This window comes from Acinonyx jubatus, chromosome C1, assembly GCF_027475565.1.
Source record: "Acinonyx jubatus isolate Ajub_Pintada_27869175 chromosome C1, VMU_Ajub_asm_v1.0, whole genome shotgun sequence".
In the NCBI taxonomy this organism is placed as follows: Eukaryota; Metazoa; Chordata; class Mammalia; order Carnivora; family Felidae; genus Acinonyx; species Acinonyx jubatus.
Window position 1 is genome coordinate 62,364,095 of NC_069381.1, and position 17,608 is coordinate 62,381,702.

The window sequence follows — 17,608 nt, forward strand, 5'->3', positions numbered from 1 at the left end:
ATTTACAAAACTTTTCAACTGTTAGCACTTCCTGAAGAGAAGGGAGTAGGCGAGTGAGTCGCATCCGGTACGAAGGCAAACAGGAGGGAAATGTGAACATTCATTTCATTAACATTTACTCAAAAAACGTTTATTGAATACTTACTACGTGGAAGAACTCTACTAATTACCAGCTACTTCAGCTCTTCAGAGTTCAAAGAACGTCAAAATCAAATGATTTCTTAAAAGTAATTCAAATATTTAAACATTACTTAAAACTTTTAGACAAATCGAGATGTTTATGGGACGAAGAAACGGGCGCCAAAGAATTTGGGCTCAGGCAGCGAGGACAGCTATGAGCAGTCGGCGGGGTCCTAGAGCAGTCACGCAAAGGCTCCATCCTACAGGCGCAAGTGTGGTCAGCTATGCTGGTGCTCGGAAGGGACCTAAGGGGCACTTCTGCGCAGGCGCGTGCCGCCTAACTCTCCCCAGGAACCGACCCAAGTTCTCTTTTTGGTCTCAGACATGGTGAGTGAGGTTGCGTTTTGGGTTGGTGCTCGGGTGCAGTCCAGGTGGAATGATACCGAGCGGCTCAGTTACCTTAGGGTATTTTCGCAAGTATTAGAGAATGGTTAGCTTGAGATACGGGCCTTGCAAGGTTTCTTTAGGGCTAGGAGAGGGTGAAGCATTACTCAGCGTTTTCTGCAGATCTCGCGGGCTCAATTACGGCTTCTAATTTTATCTAGGCTTCATCCTAAGAGGCAGGCCTCAAGGTCCGACGGCCCGATTTCTTAATCGCTCAAAAAGCCGCGCCAGTTGGTGGTTCCTGTTTCCTTTCTTAATATTGTATGGCTCAAAATCTGTAGAGTCATTACTGGTATGGTCTCTTTGAAGATGTAAATTTTAGGCGGGATCTGGTGAAAATTCACTAAATTCTTTTTTGGTAATCTACGTCATGACCTACTTAACAATGAGGTAGTGCTGTCTCGATCACAATGAGCTAGATCAGAAGTGCAGGAACTGGAGCAACGTCCTCATTTCCTGAGAGCTTGCTGGAAAAGATGAGGCTAAAGGGAATATTTCCTTGATAAATTGAATAATCTTTGGAGCGTGTAGAGGTGGCTCTGAAACCCGAATTTCTAGGATTAGTAAAATTTCATTAAAGAACTTAACTGCAAATTATACGCTAGGTATATATATATTTATGCTTCACCTTGCTGCTACATGTAAACCTTCAGTTGGCCTGAATTGATAAGCTTGGATTTTCTGTGGTGTTTATTTTACTTAAAACTCTTAAGTGAACGGTAAGCAACAGCAGATATGGGTAATAATTTTTTGGGTCAATGATGAGCTGGCATGTATTCTGAATCCGAAGTTGATTATTACTACTTTAGCTCTAGAATTACTCTGAGACCTGAAAAATTACCCGAATCTTACCACGGCTTTAGTGCTTAACAGTTTTTGTGTGGCAAGATGAAATCAAAGTGAAAAATTCAAATGTATGTTGAATATACAAACTGGGGTCAAGTATTAAAATAAGAACAGTTATGAAATCACTGCTTTTTTGTTTTGAAAGGGCACACCGCAGAAGGATGTTACTATCAAATCAGATGCACCTGACACCCTCTTGTTAGAGAAGCATGCAGATTATATTGCATCCTATGGCTCAAAGAAAGACGATTATGTATGTATATGATTTTACATTGGAAATTTATTTTGAAGTGAATCTGTAATGCATAAGCAGTCAGTAGGTCAGTAATGGGCCATGTTTCTTAAAAATGGTAACTCCTGCACGCCAAAGCACTGAAGATCCCTCTCTGAGGTGCATTCAGTGTGCCTTTGGACATCAGGTTGAGAGTACATCGGCATTAACGATGGTTCTTAGAAGATTTGGCAGACAAAATAGATTACCACCTGCCTAGATTTGTAAGAGGTTTGAGGTACAAAAGAGATTTGTACTTCGTGGGTATTACTTTCAAGGTCAGTGATGTGTTGGCATGTATTACCTGAGTATATGGCTGATGTGTAATAATACTTTAGCTCTAGAATTACGCTGAGACCTTGAAAAAGTCCTTACCCTAAGTTTCAAAACCTTGAATAGTTTTCCTCTCTGGGACAATCTCAGAAACGTTGAGTAACATACAAATCAAAGTAAATATTTTTCCTAGTAGTATCCAGACAACAATTGAATTGACCATCTTGGCTAGTTTTGATGAATTTGTGACTTAAGTTCTCATAACCTCATTATGGAGTTGTTAAGGACCATGTTTATCTTTTCCCTGGATGACTCAAGGATTAAGTCTTAACTTATCCCTGCCTTTTTAATCTAGTGCTTACCAACCTATTTAAACCCTGAATTTGGGTTCACAGCAAACTAAGACCACTCACCTGATTCAAAATTTTAGTATGTAATAACATCGGTGGACTCTCTGTCTACCAGTTTTTATTTTTCTTTGATGAGCTGTTGTTGGCTATTTTATCTTTTGCATGCTTTGGCCATTTTGGTTTTCAATTAGTTGTATCAGTAACTAATAGGTAATAGATGGGCTTTGTACATATTCCATATATCAATAGGATAGATGTCTAATAAATAACGATGTTAAGTACTCCGAAAGAAATATTTTCCCCAAACTTGAAAATGGTTGGTATATTTTTCACTTCTACTTCTGGTTGGCTCTTAGGAGAGATTGAAGTCCTGTTTGTATTGTCAGTCACAGGTGAATTTATCATATGCCTCTCAGATACTGTCCCCCCACCAAATTTGAGAGCCACAAATTTAAAATCATTACTGATGATGTTAGGATCAACTGAATTAAACAGTATGTGTGGTTAGTTAGCTTTGTATGTTCCATCACTTTTACCCTGCATCAGTTCAAACTGGCACATTAAAGTCATTGTGTATTTTAGGAATACTGTATGTCTGAGTATTTGAGAATGAGTGGTATCTATTGGGGTCTGACTGTAATGGATCTCATGGGACAACTACATCGGATGAATAGAGAAGAAATTCTGACATTTATTAAGTCATGTCAACACGAGTGTGGTGGAATAAGTGCTAGTATCGGACATGATCCTCATCTTTTGTACACTCTAAGTGCTGTCCAGGTAAATATTTATTAAAATTTAACAGTCTTGGCAGTGTATTTTCTTACTTGAGAACGCAGAAATTGGGTATTAGGAGTATGACAAAATTGGTGTCTATGTCAAACAAGTTTCTCTTTTCAAATGAAGCCTGTATTCTACAAGGTCAATGATGTGATGGCATGTATTAGCTGAATCCAAAGTTGATGTAAATAGTAAAATTCCACTGAGACCTTGAATGGTAAAATGTTTATCTTTGTTATATGTAAATAATTTGAAAATCTCCAGGTAGAGTTAAATGTTGATTTTCATATTAGTGAAAATGTACAATTAGGGGTTTAAATAGTTAGTATATTTAAAGGTCTTAGAATGCTAAGGTATAGTTTGTGTGTAGGGGATGAATGCTTTATGTTACCAATTTGGGTTTGTTGATAAAGCCTGTGGCATAATAGAAGATAGCCTGCACATTTGCAGTATGCATAGACAAAAGGACATGTTTGCTTAACAATTTAAAATGTCATTGAGGAAAACATCAGAACAAACTTAGCAGTGTTGAAGAGGTATTTACTTAACATGTTTTGTTTTTGTTACAGATTCTTACTCTGTATGATAGTATTAATGTTATTGATGTAAATAAAGTTGTGGAATATGTTCAGAGTCTACAGAAAGAAGATGGCTCTTTTGCTGGAGATATTTGGGGTAATGTCATTCTAAGCCATGCTACCCAAAATAACCAATTTTAAATTCTGTTTTGGTGTTGATTGTAGTGATAAACTTTGTTGAAAAATTTTAAGTACAATGAATTGGAGACTTTGCTAATAATTATAAGGAGACTTAAGTTTTTGATCTTTTCAGGTCCCACTAAGCAGCTGGTCTAACTGAAGTTAAATGGTCTGCTGGAAGTTCCAGCATGCACTGTGTAGTTATATCAGCATACAGGAGAACTGGAACAGAGGGGGCCAGTCTAAAAGATGAGGTAGGTGAAATTTTTTTCCCCAGTATTTGGTGATTTTGTAAAGTTTTTTTCAAACTATTTACTGGCAAGGGAAAAATAGTCAAAAAACTTTACAAACTTACTGGATATTTGAGTGGAGGGAGGGAATAGTACATAGTACTATATTTGATAAATGTAGATAATCTCTGCTTTAGGGCTGAATACAGTGCAGGCCGGAGAGACCAGCTGCTTCATGGGATGTGAAAATCCACTTTTATATAATAGGGTAAGTTCATTGTCATTATTAGAAATTGAATAGTCCTTTTGGTTCTGTGTTAGTTATCTTCCCTTTCTGAGCATTCTAAGCAACTTAAGATAAATTGCTGTATTTTTGACAAAACTATTTTCTAGTTACTGGTTTCCTCAGAAGTGATTTTGCTTCAGATTTAGCTTTCCTCCTAGTGTCCAAAAAGTAAATATTAAGCTTGCACTCTTGGAAATTTAACCGTGGTAGCTTTGCAGTTTGTTAGTTAACCTGCATTATATATTAGGGTCAGGTTCCTCTGGTAGCACTTATGTTTTGATTTGATTCCATTTTCTTTTAGGAGAAATTGATACAAGATTCTCTTTTTGTGCGGTGGCAACTTTGGCCCTGTTGGTAAGTTTTGAATATTGTATTGGAATAATTAAGTGCCCATGATTATTCTGGAATCTAATAGGCTTATTTTTTTTTCTGTTTGTAGGGGAAGTTAGATGCTATTAATGTGGAAAAAGCAATTGAATTTGTTTTATCGTGTATGAACTTTGATGGTGGATTTGGTTGCAGGCCAGGTTCTGAATCCCATGCTGGACAGGTAATTTATTAATGTAGATTAAAATTGTCAACTTTGAAGGGATAACTAGTGTGGTAAACTGCTAAAATATTAATAGTAGTTTGTGTCTGTTAAATGTGAATGAAGTTAACTTAAATATACTATAATGTGGGATTTTACATAAGAATTGCTTAAATGCAGATAAAGGAAGGCATTTTTACAGTAGTATGTTCTAGCATCCTGTTCCCCACCTCTCCTGAACACCTATTTGCTTGTGCCAGAGAGGCAAATTGTGTTTGTAAAGAGTGTTTGTACTGTTGTACATTGTATCTGTAAATCGTTGTCAAATAAAACTTGTTTTTTAGGGGCACCTAGCTAGCTCTCTGTCCATAGAGCATGTGACTTGTGATCATGGAGTTGTGAGTTTGAGCCCCATGTTGGGCATAGAGATTACTTAAATATAAAATCTTGGAAAAAAAAAATTGACTTTTAGCCATGAAGAAATTTTGACAATAGTATTTCATTGCAGAATTGGATCCTAGAATTAGTATGTTTGGATTTGTTCAGGTAGTTAGGTGATATTTACGTGTTTGCAATTCTAAATTTTTAATAGAAACCAAGTTTTTAGATATAAATTGGCTTTTTACTTGAGTAGTTTTTATCACTATTACTATTGAAAAATTATTATATACATGTACTTTATGTCTGTAATTTTAGATCTATTGTTGCACAGGATTTCTGGCTATTACTAGCCAGTTGCATCAAGTAAATTCTGATTTACTCGGTTGGTGGCTTTGTGAACGACAGTTACCATCAGGTGGACTCAATGGAAGGCCAGAGAAGGTATAGTTTCATCAGATATACTGTGTTCTAGTAGCTTTATTATTATAGCTTTTTGTAAATTGTTAATGAGCTTGTCTTTCCACCCCCATTGAAAATTTTCAGTTGTACGTCCTAAAAAAATGCCCTTGGCAAAAAATTAGAGTTGAGATACTTATTAAGGTATCCATTTAAAAGACTCTTGAAGAAAAGATGTGTATGCTACTTTCTGATGCTGTCTTCAGTCTTCCTATCCTGAAGTAGAATCTGGAGTAGAATCTGAGGGAAAACAAAAAAAAATGGCAAATAACTCTTAGCTTTAAAGTATATTTGTAGTTAGACTTAGTATATGAATTCTTAAAGGGTCTTTTTCCCTATCCTGAAGGCCTTGTATTTTCCAGGGATAGAAATGCAGCTATTTCTTTAAACTTTTAGTTCTAGACCTATACCAAGGAAAATTAGTCATGCATTAAAAGTTTTGTTTGTATTTGGGACCCAAAGAGGGCTATTGTGTTTAAATTCTTTTAATGTTTATTTTGGGGGGTGGGGTGGGGAGGCTACAAGGGAGGGGGAGACACAGAATCCGAAGCAGGCTCCATCCAGGTTCTGAGCTGTCAGCACAGAGCCTGATACTGGGCTCGAAATCACGAACTCTGAGATCGTGACTTAAGCTGAAGTTGGACGCTTAACTGAGCCACCTAGGTGCCTCCCGCAAGGAGGGCTATTAAGTGAACACCTGTATCTTGTGTAGAAATCTCCATGTCTACTTACTGGGTGAAAGGACAAATAACTTAGAAAATCAATGATTTTTTTAAAATTCTGCTACAAAGTTTTCATTTAAAACCTTTATTAAATTTTTTAAAAGAAAAACCCAATTTTTGACATTTTGATTTGGAGGGAAGGGAATCCAGCTTTCCTTCATAGTTTGCATTTCTCTTTAGTTATCACACATTCTCTAAATTGGGTCTGGAAGCGCCAGATAGTAAATGTTTTTAGCATTGCAGGACATACAGTCTTATTGCAACTACGTAATTATCCTGAAGAGCAAATTGTAAGACTTGTGTATTATAGAAACCATTTATGCATATAAAATCTTTTGGGGTGCTTGCATGGCTCATTTGGTTAAGCATCCAACTTCGGCTCTGGTCATGATCTCATAGTTCATGGGGTCAAACCCCACGTAGGGATCTGCTAATAGTGCAGAGCCTGCTTGGGATTCTCTCTCTTCCTCTCTCCCTTTCCCTCTCCTTTTCTGACTCGTGCTTTCTCTCTCAAAAATAAATAATAAAGCTTAAAAAAACAAAAAACATGTAGTCTAGATAATGACTCAAAGACTGTAGCTAGCTGGATTTTTGGCCAAAAATAATAAGGCATGGTGGTGCTTTTGTCTAGATCACTGTATTTTTGTTAAACTTTGCTTGTTCAACATTTATGAATAAGGTAAGGGGTAGGGAAGTACCCATAGGTGGTTTCTAGCTAGTTTAGGTCCAGTGGAAAACCTGGATAATGTTGGACAATTAGAAAATGGGTCAGGGTGGGGATTGCCAGGAATCTACACTTAGTGTAGGAGAGCTTTTAATACACCTATGAATCACCCACTGATTTTGTTGAAATGATTCTTCAATTGAAGGTGAGATGTTCTGCGTTTTTTAAACCCAAGTGACCCATATTTTGAGGAGCTAGGCTTTAGACTGTCTTTAAGCAGGTATATCATAACATTAGCATAAGGGACATTCTTTGCATATAAAATAGAGGTACAGGTATAGTTTTCACTGAGTAACAAAGCTCTGAAACTTTTAGCATGGGTATCTGGATTGAAATGTTTGTTTTCCAGTGATTATCTTTAATTCTAAAGGTTATCTTTAATTCTAATCCTCCCCCACCCCATGTTTGGACTAGAGAATAAAATTGTGGCAATTCTCTTGTGGCTTTTTTCTCCTAGTTACCAGATGTATGCTATTCATGGTGGGTGTTGGCTTCCCTAAAGATAATTGGAAGGCTTCATTGGATTGATAGAGAGAAACTGCGAAGTTTCATTTTAGCATGTCAAGATGAAGAAACAGGAGGATTTGCAGATCGACCAGGAGATATGGCAAGTATATTTCTGACATCTTGTTAGTTACATTTTCAATGTTGCTTTGAGTTACTTTTATGTTTCCAGGCATTTCCAGACATGGAAGTGGGATAGTATGCAAAGTAGGATAGATACCCTTACGATAATTTTAATTTGAGAACAGATGATATAAAACAAGTGTACAGAAATTTCTTATCACTTGTCAAGAAAAGTAGTGTATGGTGAAGGTCCTGTGTTAAAAACAGAATTTGAAGCCATCATTTTTATTTTATACATACATATTTTATTTTATTTATTTATTTATTTTTTTTTTTTTTTGATGTTTGTTTTTGAGAGGGAGAGGGAGACACAACAATCCCAACCAGGCTCCAGGCTCTGAGCTGTCAGCACGGAGCCCAACATGGGGCTCAAACTCCCCAGCTGTGAGATATGACCTGAGCTGAAGTTGGACATTTAACTGAGCCACCCAGGCACCCCCATCACTTTTATTTTAGAAGAATTAAGCATTTATTAAAGTAAAATACAATGGGATCCAATATAACTTGTTCAGAAGTAGAGTTTCAGAAGTTTTCATTTGTAATACTTTATAAATTCTTATTTTTTAAATAGGTGGATCCTTTTCATACTTTATTTGGAATTGCTGGATTGTCACTTTTGGGAGAAGAACAGATCAAACCTGTTAGTCCTGTTTTCTGCATGCCTGAAGAAGTACTTCGGAGAGTGAATGTTCAGCCTGAACTAGTGAGCTAGACAGTGAGACATTGCTTAGTATAGTTTTGCTATCTTAACAAAAGTGCTTATCAGACTTAATGTGCTTAAAGTGCTTATCAGACTTAAAAGCTGTGTTACTATTTTGTATATGAATATTAATTATGTACTTATACATAATGTAAAATAAAGATCTTTATTGTATCAGCTTTAGATTACCTTCTGCAATGCTATTATTCGGAGTACAATTATTTGTTTCTGCTTCAGTGTATTTATTTGTATGTTTCCTTAACAGCAAGCTCAGTTTAAAGAACTATTTAAAGAAGTATTGTGTTCTACTTGATTTTTTCCATGTGCTTCTTTCATGTTATATAATAATGGCTAATGTAAATTGGTCTATGTCAATGAGAATGTGAATGTTAATAAAAATTGATAAACCCATCCATATATGAATTAAAAGATGCACAAGAATAAATGGCTTTTGAAATTTGGGACTGTTTCATAAGTTTATGGCTACTCTGAATTGGTCACAAAGTAATTTAGGTAAATGGTGCATTTCACCATCTTAGAGTAGGATTGCAATTTGGATATACTTTACTCTTATTTTTTATGATTTTATGTCACAGTGCCAGCTATTCCCAAGGAATTGTTGGCCTTCAAGGAAATGGAAGTTGATAGTTGCCACAATATTTTTTGAACCTGTATTTTCAGAAACATGAGCACAGAGGAGTATTCTCTGTGAGTTTTACATTCTTGGTGAAAATGAAGTATGGAAGTTGAAATTTTCTCAAGCATGTTGGCAATATTCTATGTTAATAGTCCTTTTAAGAATAAGGATTAGTGGGGTTCCTGGCTGGCTCAGTCGGTAGAGCATGGCACTCTTGTGAGTTCAAGCCCCACATTGGAGGTAGAGTGAAAGTGATGGTTCACTTGGACCTCATTCACCAATGTCCATTTTTAACATTTTGAAGAAAAGGTGCTTAACATGAGATTGTTGAAATGAAACTATTTTGACAGTTAACTAATTTGAAGAGTTGAGGATGAATTGCCACTATTTTGATTGTTCTGAAAGTTTGAAATTGGATTGAACGTAATATTTAAATGGTGCCATTGGAACTGTGGGTGAACTAGGCTGTAAACACCTAATTTATTGAGGTAACAGCTGCCTGAAATCAGTTTTTACATAATGTTGGGTTAGTTTCACGTGTACAACAGTGATGTCACAAGTCTGTACTTAAATGCTATGTTTAGTAATATTTAAATGTTTTTCACGTTTATTTTTGAGAGAGCACCAGCAGGGGAGGGGCAGAGAAGACGGAGACTCGGAATCTGAAGCAGGCTCCAGGCTCTGAGCTGTCAGCACTGAGCCACCCAGGTGCCCATGTTTAGTAATGTTTTTAAGTATCTTCTAGTAGTATCCAGAGTATTTTCTCAATCCTAGCTTCTCTATGAAGTTGGTACTGCTATTTCCACAGTCAAGAAAAGTAAAAGGCCCTGAAAGTCACTTGTTGCAAAGCTAGAGCTTGGATTTGTATAGTCTGTTCTTAACTAATTCATACCTACAGTATATTCATACCTACAGTATGAAAAATAGAGAACTGTGGGAGAGGGCTCGTCTTTTTTGACCTGGTTCTTAGGGCACTGTGTATATAGTTCTGTGCTTAATGAGCGAAGGGCAATTTTGTGATCAGCCTTGTGGATACTGAAGCTGTAGGAGGTTCGTGGCACTTTCTGTGTTTTGCTATAGAAGCAATGTTAGGCTGAAAACTGAATTTGTCTCCACCAGCAGGCGTTGAGTGTCCAGTGAGGGAGAGTTTGAAAATTTAAAAAGAATTTCAAAAGCGTATTTGAGGGTATGTGGGAAATGTTAAAAAGCACCAAACCCCTTTAGTAAAATAGAGTGCTGTGGTAACTAACAACGGGGCTACCAAATTGGATGGACATCGATGGGCTCTGAAGAATTTGGTTCAGCCGAGTTGTGCCTCATTAAGCTCAAAGCCACAAAGCCAAATCCTGGGAGAGGTGGAGGCACTGGACACCGGTGGGGGTAGGATCCGAGGTGTGGGTGGGGGAAGTTGGGGTCGGTGCGCCTGCGCGCTGGGGCTCTGTGCGTCTGCGCACGGGGCTCCAGCCCTGTTCTTCGACGCTTCCGTACTTCAGGGCGGTGACGCCGCTCAGAAATCCCAACCTTCTGTCTGGAAAGATTCGTGAGGATGCTGAGGCCTGAGGTCTCGTCAACCTCGTCTTCTGCCCCTGCGGCTTCCCCCGCATTGGGAAAGGCTAGAATTCAGGGTCGTCGCTATAATTTCGGACTCCAGGAGACTCCTCAGAGCCGTCCTTCAGCACAGGCCTCCGCGTCCACACCTCCGGGCACGTCTGGAGCCGCCGGCGACCAGAGCAGCAGCAGCAGCAGCAGTGTCCATGGCCACCCGCCCCGCACCCGACCCGCCCAAGGCAAGGAGTGGTTGGGTGGAGTCACCTGTCAGCCGGAGGTCTCCAGCATCTGGAGGTTCAGGGGGCGGGGGTGGGCGATTACCGCAGAGAAGGTTCCGTTGGGATTTGGAGGATGAGAATGGGGTGCTCTAGGAATTTGCTGGGTCTGAGTGACTGGACTCGGCAAATTGGTTTTATTACAAGGCCGCAATGGTAAATGGCTCAGTTCTGAGGAAGACTGAAATAACTTACGGTGTAATGCCCCGCCCCAAGTATATGACAAATGGGAGAATTTGTGCAAGAGTTTGGTGATAGCAATGCTAAACCGCTTGGCTCCTAAACTAGGATAGGACGAAAATAGATTTTTTTTAATTTAATGTTTATTTTTGAGAGAGAGAAAGAGAGAGAGAGGGAGACACAGAATCCGAAGCTGAGCTGTCCGCACAGAGCCCGACGCAGAGCCCTACCCGGAGCTCGAGCCTAAGAACCGCGAGACCATGACCTGAGCTGAAGTCGGAGGCTTACTTAACCAACTGAGCCACCCAGGCGCCCTGAAAATAGATTAAATTTAGCGTTTCATCTAATTCAGTTGAATAATATGTTTAAGTAGTTTAAAAATGTATGTACTTCAATGCGAGTTCAACTTATTTATATTCGGACAACTCTCTCTTCGTGGAAAAACTGACAACTCTGATATATCAGTAGGAAAGTTCCCAAACAGGGAAATGAATCCAAATGAATTTAAAACTTTTGGGGGGTGCCTGGGTGGGTCAGTTGGTTGAGTGTCCAACTCTTGCTTTCAGCTCAGATTGTGATCTCCGCGTTCATGAGATCGAGCCCCACATCGGGCTCAGTGCTGATAGTGCCAAGCCTGCTTGGGATTCTCTCTCTCGTTCTCTCTCTCTCACCCCCCGTCTAAAATAAATAAATAAATAAATAACACATTTAAAAAGTTGTTAAAACTCTTGTACTATTTGCATGGCAAGAGAGAGTTTCAATGAAGTCAAATCAGTCCAAGAAAAGAAGTCTCATAATTGCTATACAAAGTAAACATCTGGTGTATTTGAAGAGTAGAGGGTAGTTTATGATTTTATCAAGAGTAGTCTCAGCTTGTAGAAGCACATTAGCAAGCACTTTCCTTATATTTTAGTACCAGATTATTTATCATTAATGCCATTAAGTTTGTCATAATTGGCTATTTTTTTAAAGTTGTTATCTGGGGCGCCTGGGTGGCGCAGTCGGTTAAGCGTCCGACTTCAGCCAGGTCATGATCTCGCGGTCCGTGAGTTCGAGCCCCGCGTCAGGCTCTGGGCTGATGGCTCGGAGCCTGGAGCCTGTTTCCGATTCTGTGTCTCCCTCTCTCTCTGCCCCTCCCCCATTCATGCTCTGTCTCTCTCTGTCCCAAAAATAATGAACGTTAAAAAAAATTTTTTTTTAAATAAAATAAAGTTGTTATCTGATGAAGTTTTATAGAAAGTGAACATGATACAAATTACAGCGATTAAAACATCATTGTATATAATTCTGAATCTTTAAGAATTGGTATTTCATTTTTCAAATTTAGGTTCATATTTTGGAAACAAAAGATCTAATGCAGAAAACATATTTGCATCAAATTTTACTTTTGGTACAAGCTCATCTTCTGCACGAGATAGTAATTATCCTCAAATACTAAAAACTCCATTGTCTGCTGGAAATCCCCAGAGATCAGGTTATAAAAGTTGGACACCACAAATGGGATATTCAGGTAAAATGAGTGGAATGTTGACCTAGATGACCTTTTGAAGCTTTTAAGATTTATAAGTTAGGGTAGTTAAATTCATTTGAAGTTATTTGTAATTGATATGGATGACTGGAAAAAACACATCAGTTTACATCTATCCATAATTTAAGGTTAAGTTAATGCTACATAGTTTCTGATATTATTTGTTAATATATCCAGGTCTGCATTATTTTAACTATTCTGACAAAAAGTAAATGAAGGAGAAAACTCTCTTATACATGATGTTTATTTAAATTTAGAAATTGATCCTGCTAGTACATCCTGTGGGTTTTTTTATACTTAAATTTTAGTTTTTATATAAATCTCCTAGATTTTCTTGAGGGGAAAATGGATGAACTAATTTCTTCATGTGTAAGCATTCTCTAAGGTACATTCAGTGAAATTGCTTGGATGTAGTGTTTGTGAATGTATACATTTACAAGATAATGACGAATTGTTTTTCTAAGTACTTCTACCAGGGTACACTATTACTGGCAATGTATAAGAGTTCTTGTTAATTTACATCCTCTCCAACATTTTGTATTGTCAGACTTAATATTTACCAGTCCAGCAGTTGTAAGATACAACCTAATTGTAGTTTGAGTTGGCATCTTCCTGGTTATCAATGAGGCTGATTACCTTTTTTTTTTTTTTTTTAAGTTTATTTATTTATTTTGAGAGAGAAGAGAGAACATGCATGCATGCTGAAGGGGCAGAGAGAGAGAGAAAGAGAGAATCCCAAGCGGGCTAGTGCCCTATGTGGGCTTGAACTCACAAACCTCTAGATGGTGATCTGAGCTGAAGTCAAGAGTTGAACACTTAACTGAATGAGACACCCAGGCACCCGAGGCTGGTTACATTTTGTTGCTTTTTGACCATCTAGCTTTCATTTTTTGTGAAATGACTGTTTGTGTGTTTTTCCCATTTTTCTTTACTTTTATTTTCTAGATTTGTAGAAATTCCTTATATATCTAAATATATATTCAGAGTACATATTCTTTTTGATGAGTACATTTATTGGGTATATCTTCCCTAGGTTTGTGACTTCTCTTCTTTCCTCCTTTTTTTATGATGTTCTTTGATGAACAGTTCTTAATTTTATACATTAGTAAACATTTTGTCTCCACTTGTAAATGTCTTTTACAGTTGTAAATATGTATAGTTTATATGTCTATTAGGTCATCTTTTTTTTTTTTTTTTTTTAAGCTCTATGCCCAGCGTGGGGCTTGAACTCATGACCCTGAGGTTAAGAGTTGCATGCTCTACTGACTGAGACAGCTAGGTGCCCCTATTAGGTTATTTCTTTAATTGTGTTAAGTCTGTATTACTAAAGACTTTTGTAGAGGTATATTAAAATCTCCCATTATGATTGTGGACTTGTCTATTTTCTCTAGTAGTTCTGTTAATATTTTGTTTTGCCTATTTTGAAGCTATTTCATTATTTTTTAAAATTTCTTTTGAGAGAGAGAGTGCATGCACACATGCATACAAGCAGAGGAAGAGCAGAGAGAGAGAGAGAGAGAGAGAGAGAGAGAGAGAGAGAGAGAATCCTAAGCAGTAGGGCAAAACTAGACATGGGGCTCCAACCATAAGATCATGACCTGAGCTGAGATCAAGAGTCAGTCACTTAACCAACTAAGGGGTGCCTGGGTGGCTCAGTCAGTTAAGTGTCCATCCCACTTTGACTCAAGTTCCTGAATTGGGCTGGCTCAGTGCTGATGGTGCAGAGCCCTCTTGGGATTCTCTCTTTCTCCCTCTCACGCTGCCCCTTCCCCTCCCCTGCACATGCTCTCTTTCTCTCAAAATAAATAAATAAACTTAAAAAAAAAAAAAAAAAGAGTCGGACCCTTAACCATCTGGGCCACCCAGGCACTCAGAAGCTATTTTAATAGGAACATAAAAATTTAGCATTGTTCTATCTTAGTATTAAAAGATTCTCTTCATCTATAGATACAGTTTTTGCCTTAAAAGTTTTATTTTGTCTGCTATTAATTTAGCAGTTCCTTTTCTTTTGGTTAGTATTTATAGGATGTGTGTGTGTGTGTGTGTGTGTGTGTATATATATATATATATATACACACACACACACACACATGTGTACATATGTATATATATGTGTGTATATGTATATGTATGTGTGTGTATATGTGTATATATATATATTTATTTATTTTTTACTTCCAAACTTTTACCCTTAGGCCTTTTACATGGTATTTCCTATGCTTAGAAACTCTTTCTTCTCTTCTTCATATAGTCTACTCTTATTTATTCCTCAAGTCTAAGCTTAAATGTTATTCTTTTCAGAAAGCTTTCTGTGATCCTGTAAGATTAGCTTGAGGCTCCCTGCTATGTGCTGCCATTTAACTTTGCATTTTACTAATAGTATGGGTATTTTAATTATCTTTTTTCTCTATAGCACTATGAAGGCAGAGACTATAGCAGTCTGGATCCAATCTGAAGATAGAACCATATGGTTATTTAAACAAGGGAGATTTAATATAAAGAATTATTAAATTATAATAAAAGAATCACTATAGGTTATAAGAAAATTCTGTTAGGTGCCCTAGGGCTGAGAGGAGGCCCAAGAGGTCATACTTGGAAGCAGGCCCTTTCCAGGAGCCATTTCCAAGTCTGAGGTATAGATCTCCTTGGAGAAGGTGATATTGAACCTATTGAATAGCAGAGGATACAGATTGGCCAGAAAAAGCTGGTTTACTGTCCCACTGGGGAGTGGTGCTATATAGGGCATTTAATGTTTATCTCTTCTGTTGGCAGGTTAGGTACTGACAGTGTGGTTGACCAGGTCCGCCTTGTTAAGAGGAAGTTCATGATGTTGAGCCCATGCATATCTTTGACACCATGGCTGCTTTGTTCATAAGTCTATTAAAGAAGCACTGGGGTGGCTGGGAAAAGAGGCTAATTGAAGTCCATAGAGTTTATCATTGTCTACCTGATAATTGAGAGTCTTAATTATCTAGGGCATCTAGTAGATACCCTTTAGTGGGCATTCACATGAAACACAAATATTTTCAGAGTTTATGCCCATTTAAAGAGGCCCATCTGCATACATTTCCCCCAGATTTCCTTGACATTATCTTCCAATCTTGTTTCTTCCAGGTCCCTGACTGCCCAGCTAGATCATTACCAACTGCTTATGAATGAGTCTAAATCTATACTTCTGGTACAGTTCTACCTCATTCCAGACATGGTAGACAACCAAATGTACTCCTCAAAGTTCTGCTCATATGAAAGATCAAAATGAACAGAACAGCTAAAAAAAAATTAGAATAAAATAATAATGCATATCAACTGTCTCAGTGAAAGAGGAGTTTCATAGCAAAAAAGCAATGGAGAAATTATTAAGGAAAAGATTATCTATACAAAAGCAGAAATCTTTGAGATACCAAATCAAGATTGGTAGCAAGTATAAATCATTGTAATTGATTTATAAAATTCTCATAAATGAAAAACATTAAAATTTAGTAAAAACTCTATAAGGACAAATATCTCAAAATAAAATATAGAGGGTTACGTGGGTGGCTCGGTTAAGCGTCCGACTTTGGCTCAGGTCATGATCTCACAGTTTGTGGGTTTGAGCCCCATGTCGGGCTCTGTGCTGACAGCTCAGAGCCTGGAACCTGCTTCAGATTCTGTGTCTCCCTAACTCTTACCCCTCCCCTGCTAGTGTTCTTTCTCTCTCAAGAATGAGTAAACATTAAAAAAAATTTTTTTTTAATTTTAAAAAAGGAGGAAAGAAACTTCAGAATTAAGAAAAAAAGAATTTCTTTAAAAAATAGGAAACAAATGGATATATTAACTTATGTTAAATTTTGATAGTAATTTTCAAAAATACAAATTTAGTATCAGTCCATTAAATTACTCAATATTACGACTACTACTACTACTACTAATCCATTTCAGAAGTTAAGAATGGTAAATATACAGTAAAATTGGTTTATCTCCTATACTATTGATGGAATTGGGGGAAAAAAATCAGTACAGGGGCACCTGGCTGACTTGGTTGGTAGAGCATGTTGCTCTTGATTTCAGGGTTGTGGGTTTGAGCCCCACATTAAGTGTAGAGATTACTTAAATAAACTTAAAAAAAAATCGGTACAATTCTGAAAGAAATCTGACAATATGTAGGAGATCCTTAACAAATGGTGGTTTTCCTTTGTTCCAGTGATTGACTTCTAAGGATCCATTTTAAGGAAATAATAAGAGCTTTAGGCACTAGGATGCTAATTATATCAGCATGACAGTGTAAGCATTCTTTTAGAAGTTTAAGGGAGGTATCTTCTGAGTGTACTGAATTTTCACTGGAAGTTAGTCTTTATTTTCCAAATAAAAATAGGAAGGTCATATTTTATTGCAGAACTTAAAATGATTTCATAGATCTAATATAAACTTGATCATAATGTATAAGCTGGCTTTCAGTTCAAGATCTAGACACAATAAATTTTTGAATGAACTCTTAAGTTAACCACTGAGTCGGATAACATAAATGGATAATTTTGTAGACATTGTAATAGAAGGGTAGAAAAGAATCTAGGTCAGGAAGGGATAAGAGGGGGAAAAGGGTCTATTGAAAGATCGACAAGGAAATCAAAGGTAAATTTGTTTTTTGACAATAAAATTTTACACATTTTTTCATCCATGATAATGTCCCATATTTAAGTAATTTCATATGCTTTACAAAAAAACCCTTCTATGTTTTTGCATTTAATTCTTATAACAACTTTGTGAAAAAGGTTTGGTATTTCTGGTTTACAGATGAAGAAATGGTAGCTTTATTATGGTTAAACAACTTACCTAAACGTTCATTGTTTGGAAGGCATAGATTTCAAAATCTGTAATATATGTAAAGGTTAGGAACATCAGATTTGGAGCCGGGCTGTCTGTGTGCAAATTCTGACTCTACTAGTTCCATCCATGCATCAATTTCTTTATAAGTAAATGGAGTAAATAATGATATCTATTTGATAGAATTGTGACAAATTAATTAA

The 17,608-nt window shown here is 37.2% G+C and overlaps 2 protein-coding genes, 1 long non-coding RNA gene and 3 other non-coding genes across 6 annotated transcripts in view; 5 read left to right on the forward strand and 1 right to left on the reverse strand.

The window, feature by feature from the left end:
* The first annotated feature begins 259 nt into the window (after positions 1 to 259).
* RABGGTB (Rab geranylgeranyltransferase subunit beta) lies at positions 260 to 8,898 on the forward strand. The gene is given in 10 exon segments (XM_015076806.3): positions 260 to 461; positions 464 to 507; positions 1,556 to 1,663; positions 2,887 to 3,084; positions 3,654 to 3,759; positions 4,600 to 4,652; positions 4,738 to 4,848; positions 5,524 to 5,649; positions 7,568 to 7,717; positions 8,309 to 8,898. Coding segments are annotated over 10 exon segments (1,224 nt in total). The 5' UTR covers positions 260 to 274; the 3' UTR covers positions 8,450 to 8,898.
* On the forward strand, positions 1,318 to 1,396 carry LOC113599683 (small nucleolar RNA SNORD45). Its single transcript, XR_003420597.1, has one exon. It is a non-coding gene; the product is annotated as a small nucleolar RNA SNORD45 (small nucleolar RNA).
* On the forward strand, positions 1,959 to 2,042 carry LOC113599684 (small nucleolar RNA SNORD45). Its single transcript, XR_003420598.1, has one exon. It is a non-coding gene; the product is annotated as a small nucleolar RNA SNORD45 (small nucleolar RNA).
* Positions 3,225 to 3,296, forward strand: LOC113599685 (small nucleolar RNA SNORD45). Its single transcript, XR_003420599.1, has one exon. It is a non-coding gene; the product is annotated as a small nucleolar RNA SNORD45 (small nucleolar RNA).
* LOC113599304 (uncharacterized) overlaps positions 5,656 to 17,608 on the reverse strand; it is a 49,557-nt gene continuing 37,604 nt past the window's right edge. Inside the window, exons 4-5 of the long non-coding RNA XR_003420112.2 lie at positions 17,415 to 17,452; positions 5,656 to 5,892 (exon numbers count right to left, since the gene is read on the reverse strand). This is a non-coding gene — a long non-coding RNA (uncharacterized LOC113599304). The remainder of the gene's footprint in view (positions 5,893 to 17,414; positions 17,453 to 17,608) is intronic.
* The window catches only part of MSH4 (mutS homolog 4), a 91,261-nt gene continuing 83,634 nt past the window's right edge, over positions 9,982 to 17,608 (forward strand). Inside the window, exons 1-2 of the mRNA XM_027058844.2 lie at positions 9,982 to 10,861; positions 12,405 to 12,587. Of these exons, the coding sequence (XP_026914645.1) occupies positions 10,621 to 10,861; positions 12,405 to 12,587 (424 nt within the window). The 5' untranslated portion in view covers positions 9,982 to 10,620. The remainder of the gene's footprint in view (positions 10,862 to 12,404; positions 12,588 to 17,608) is intronic.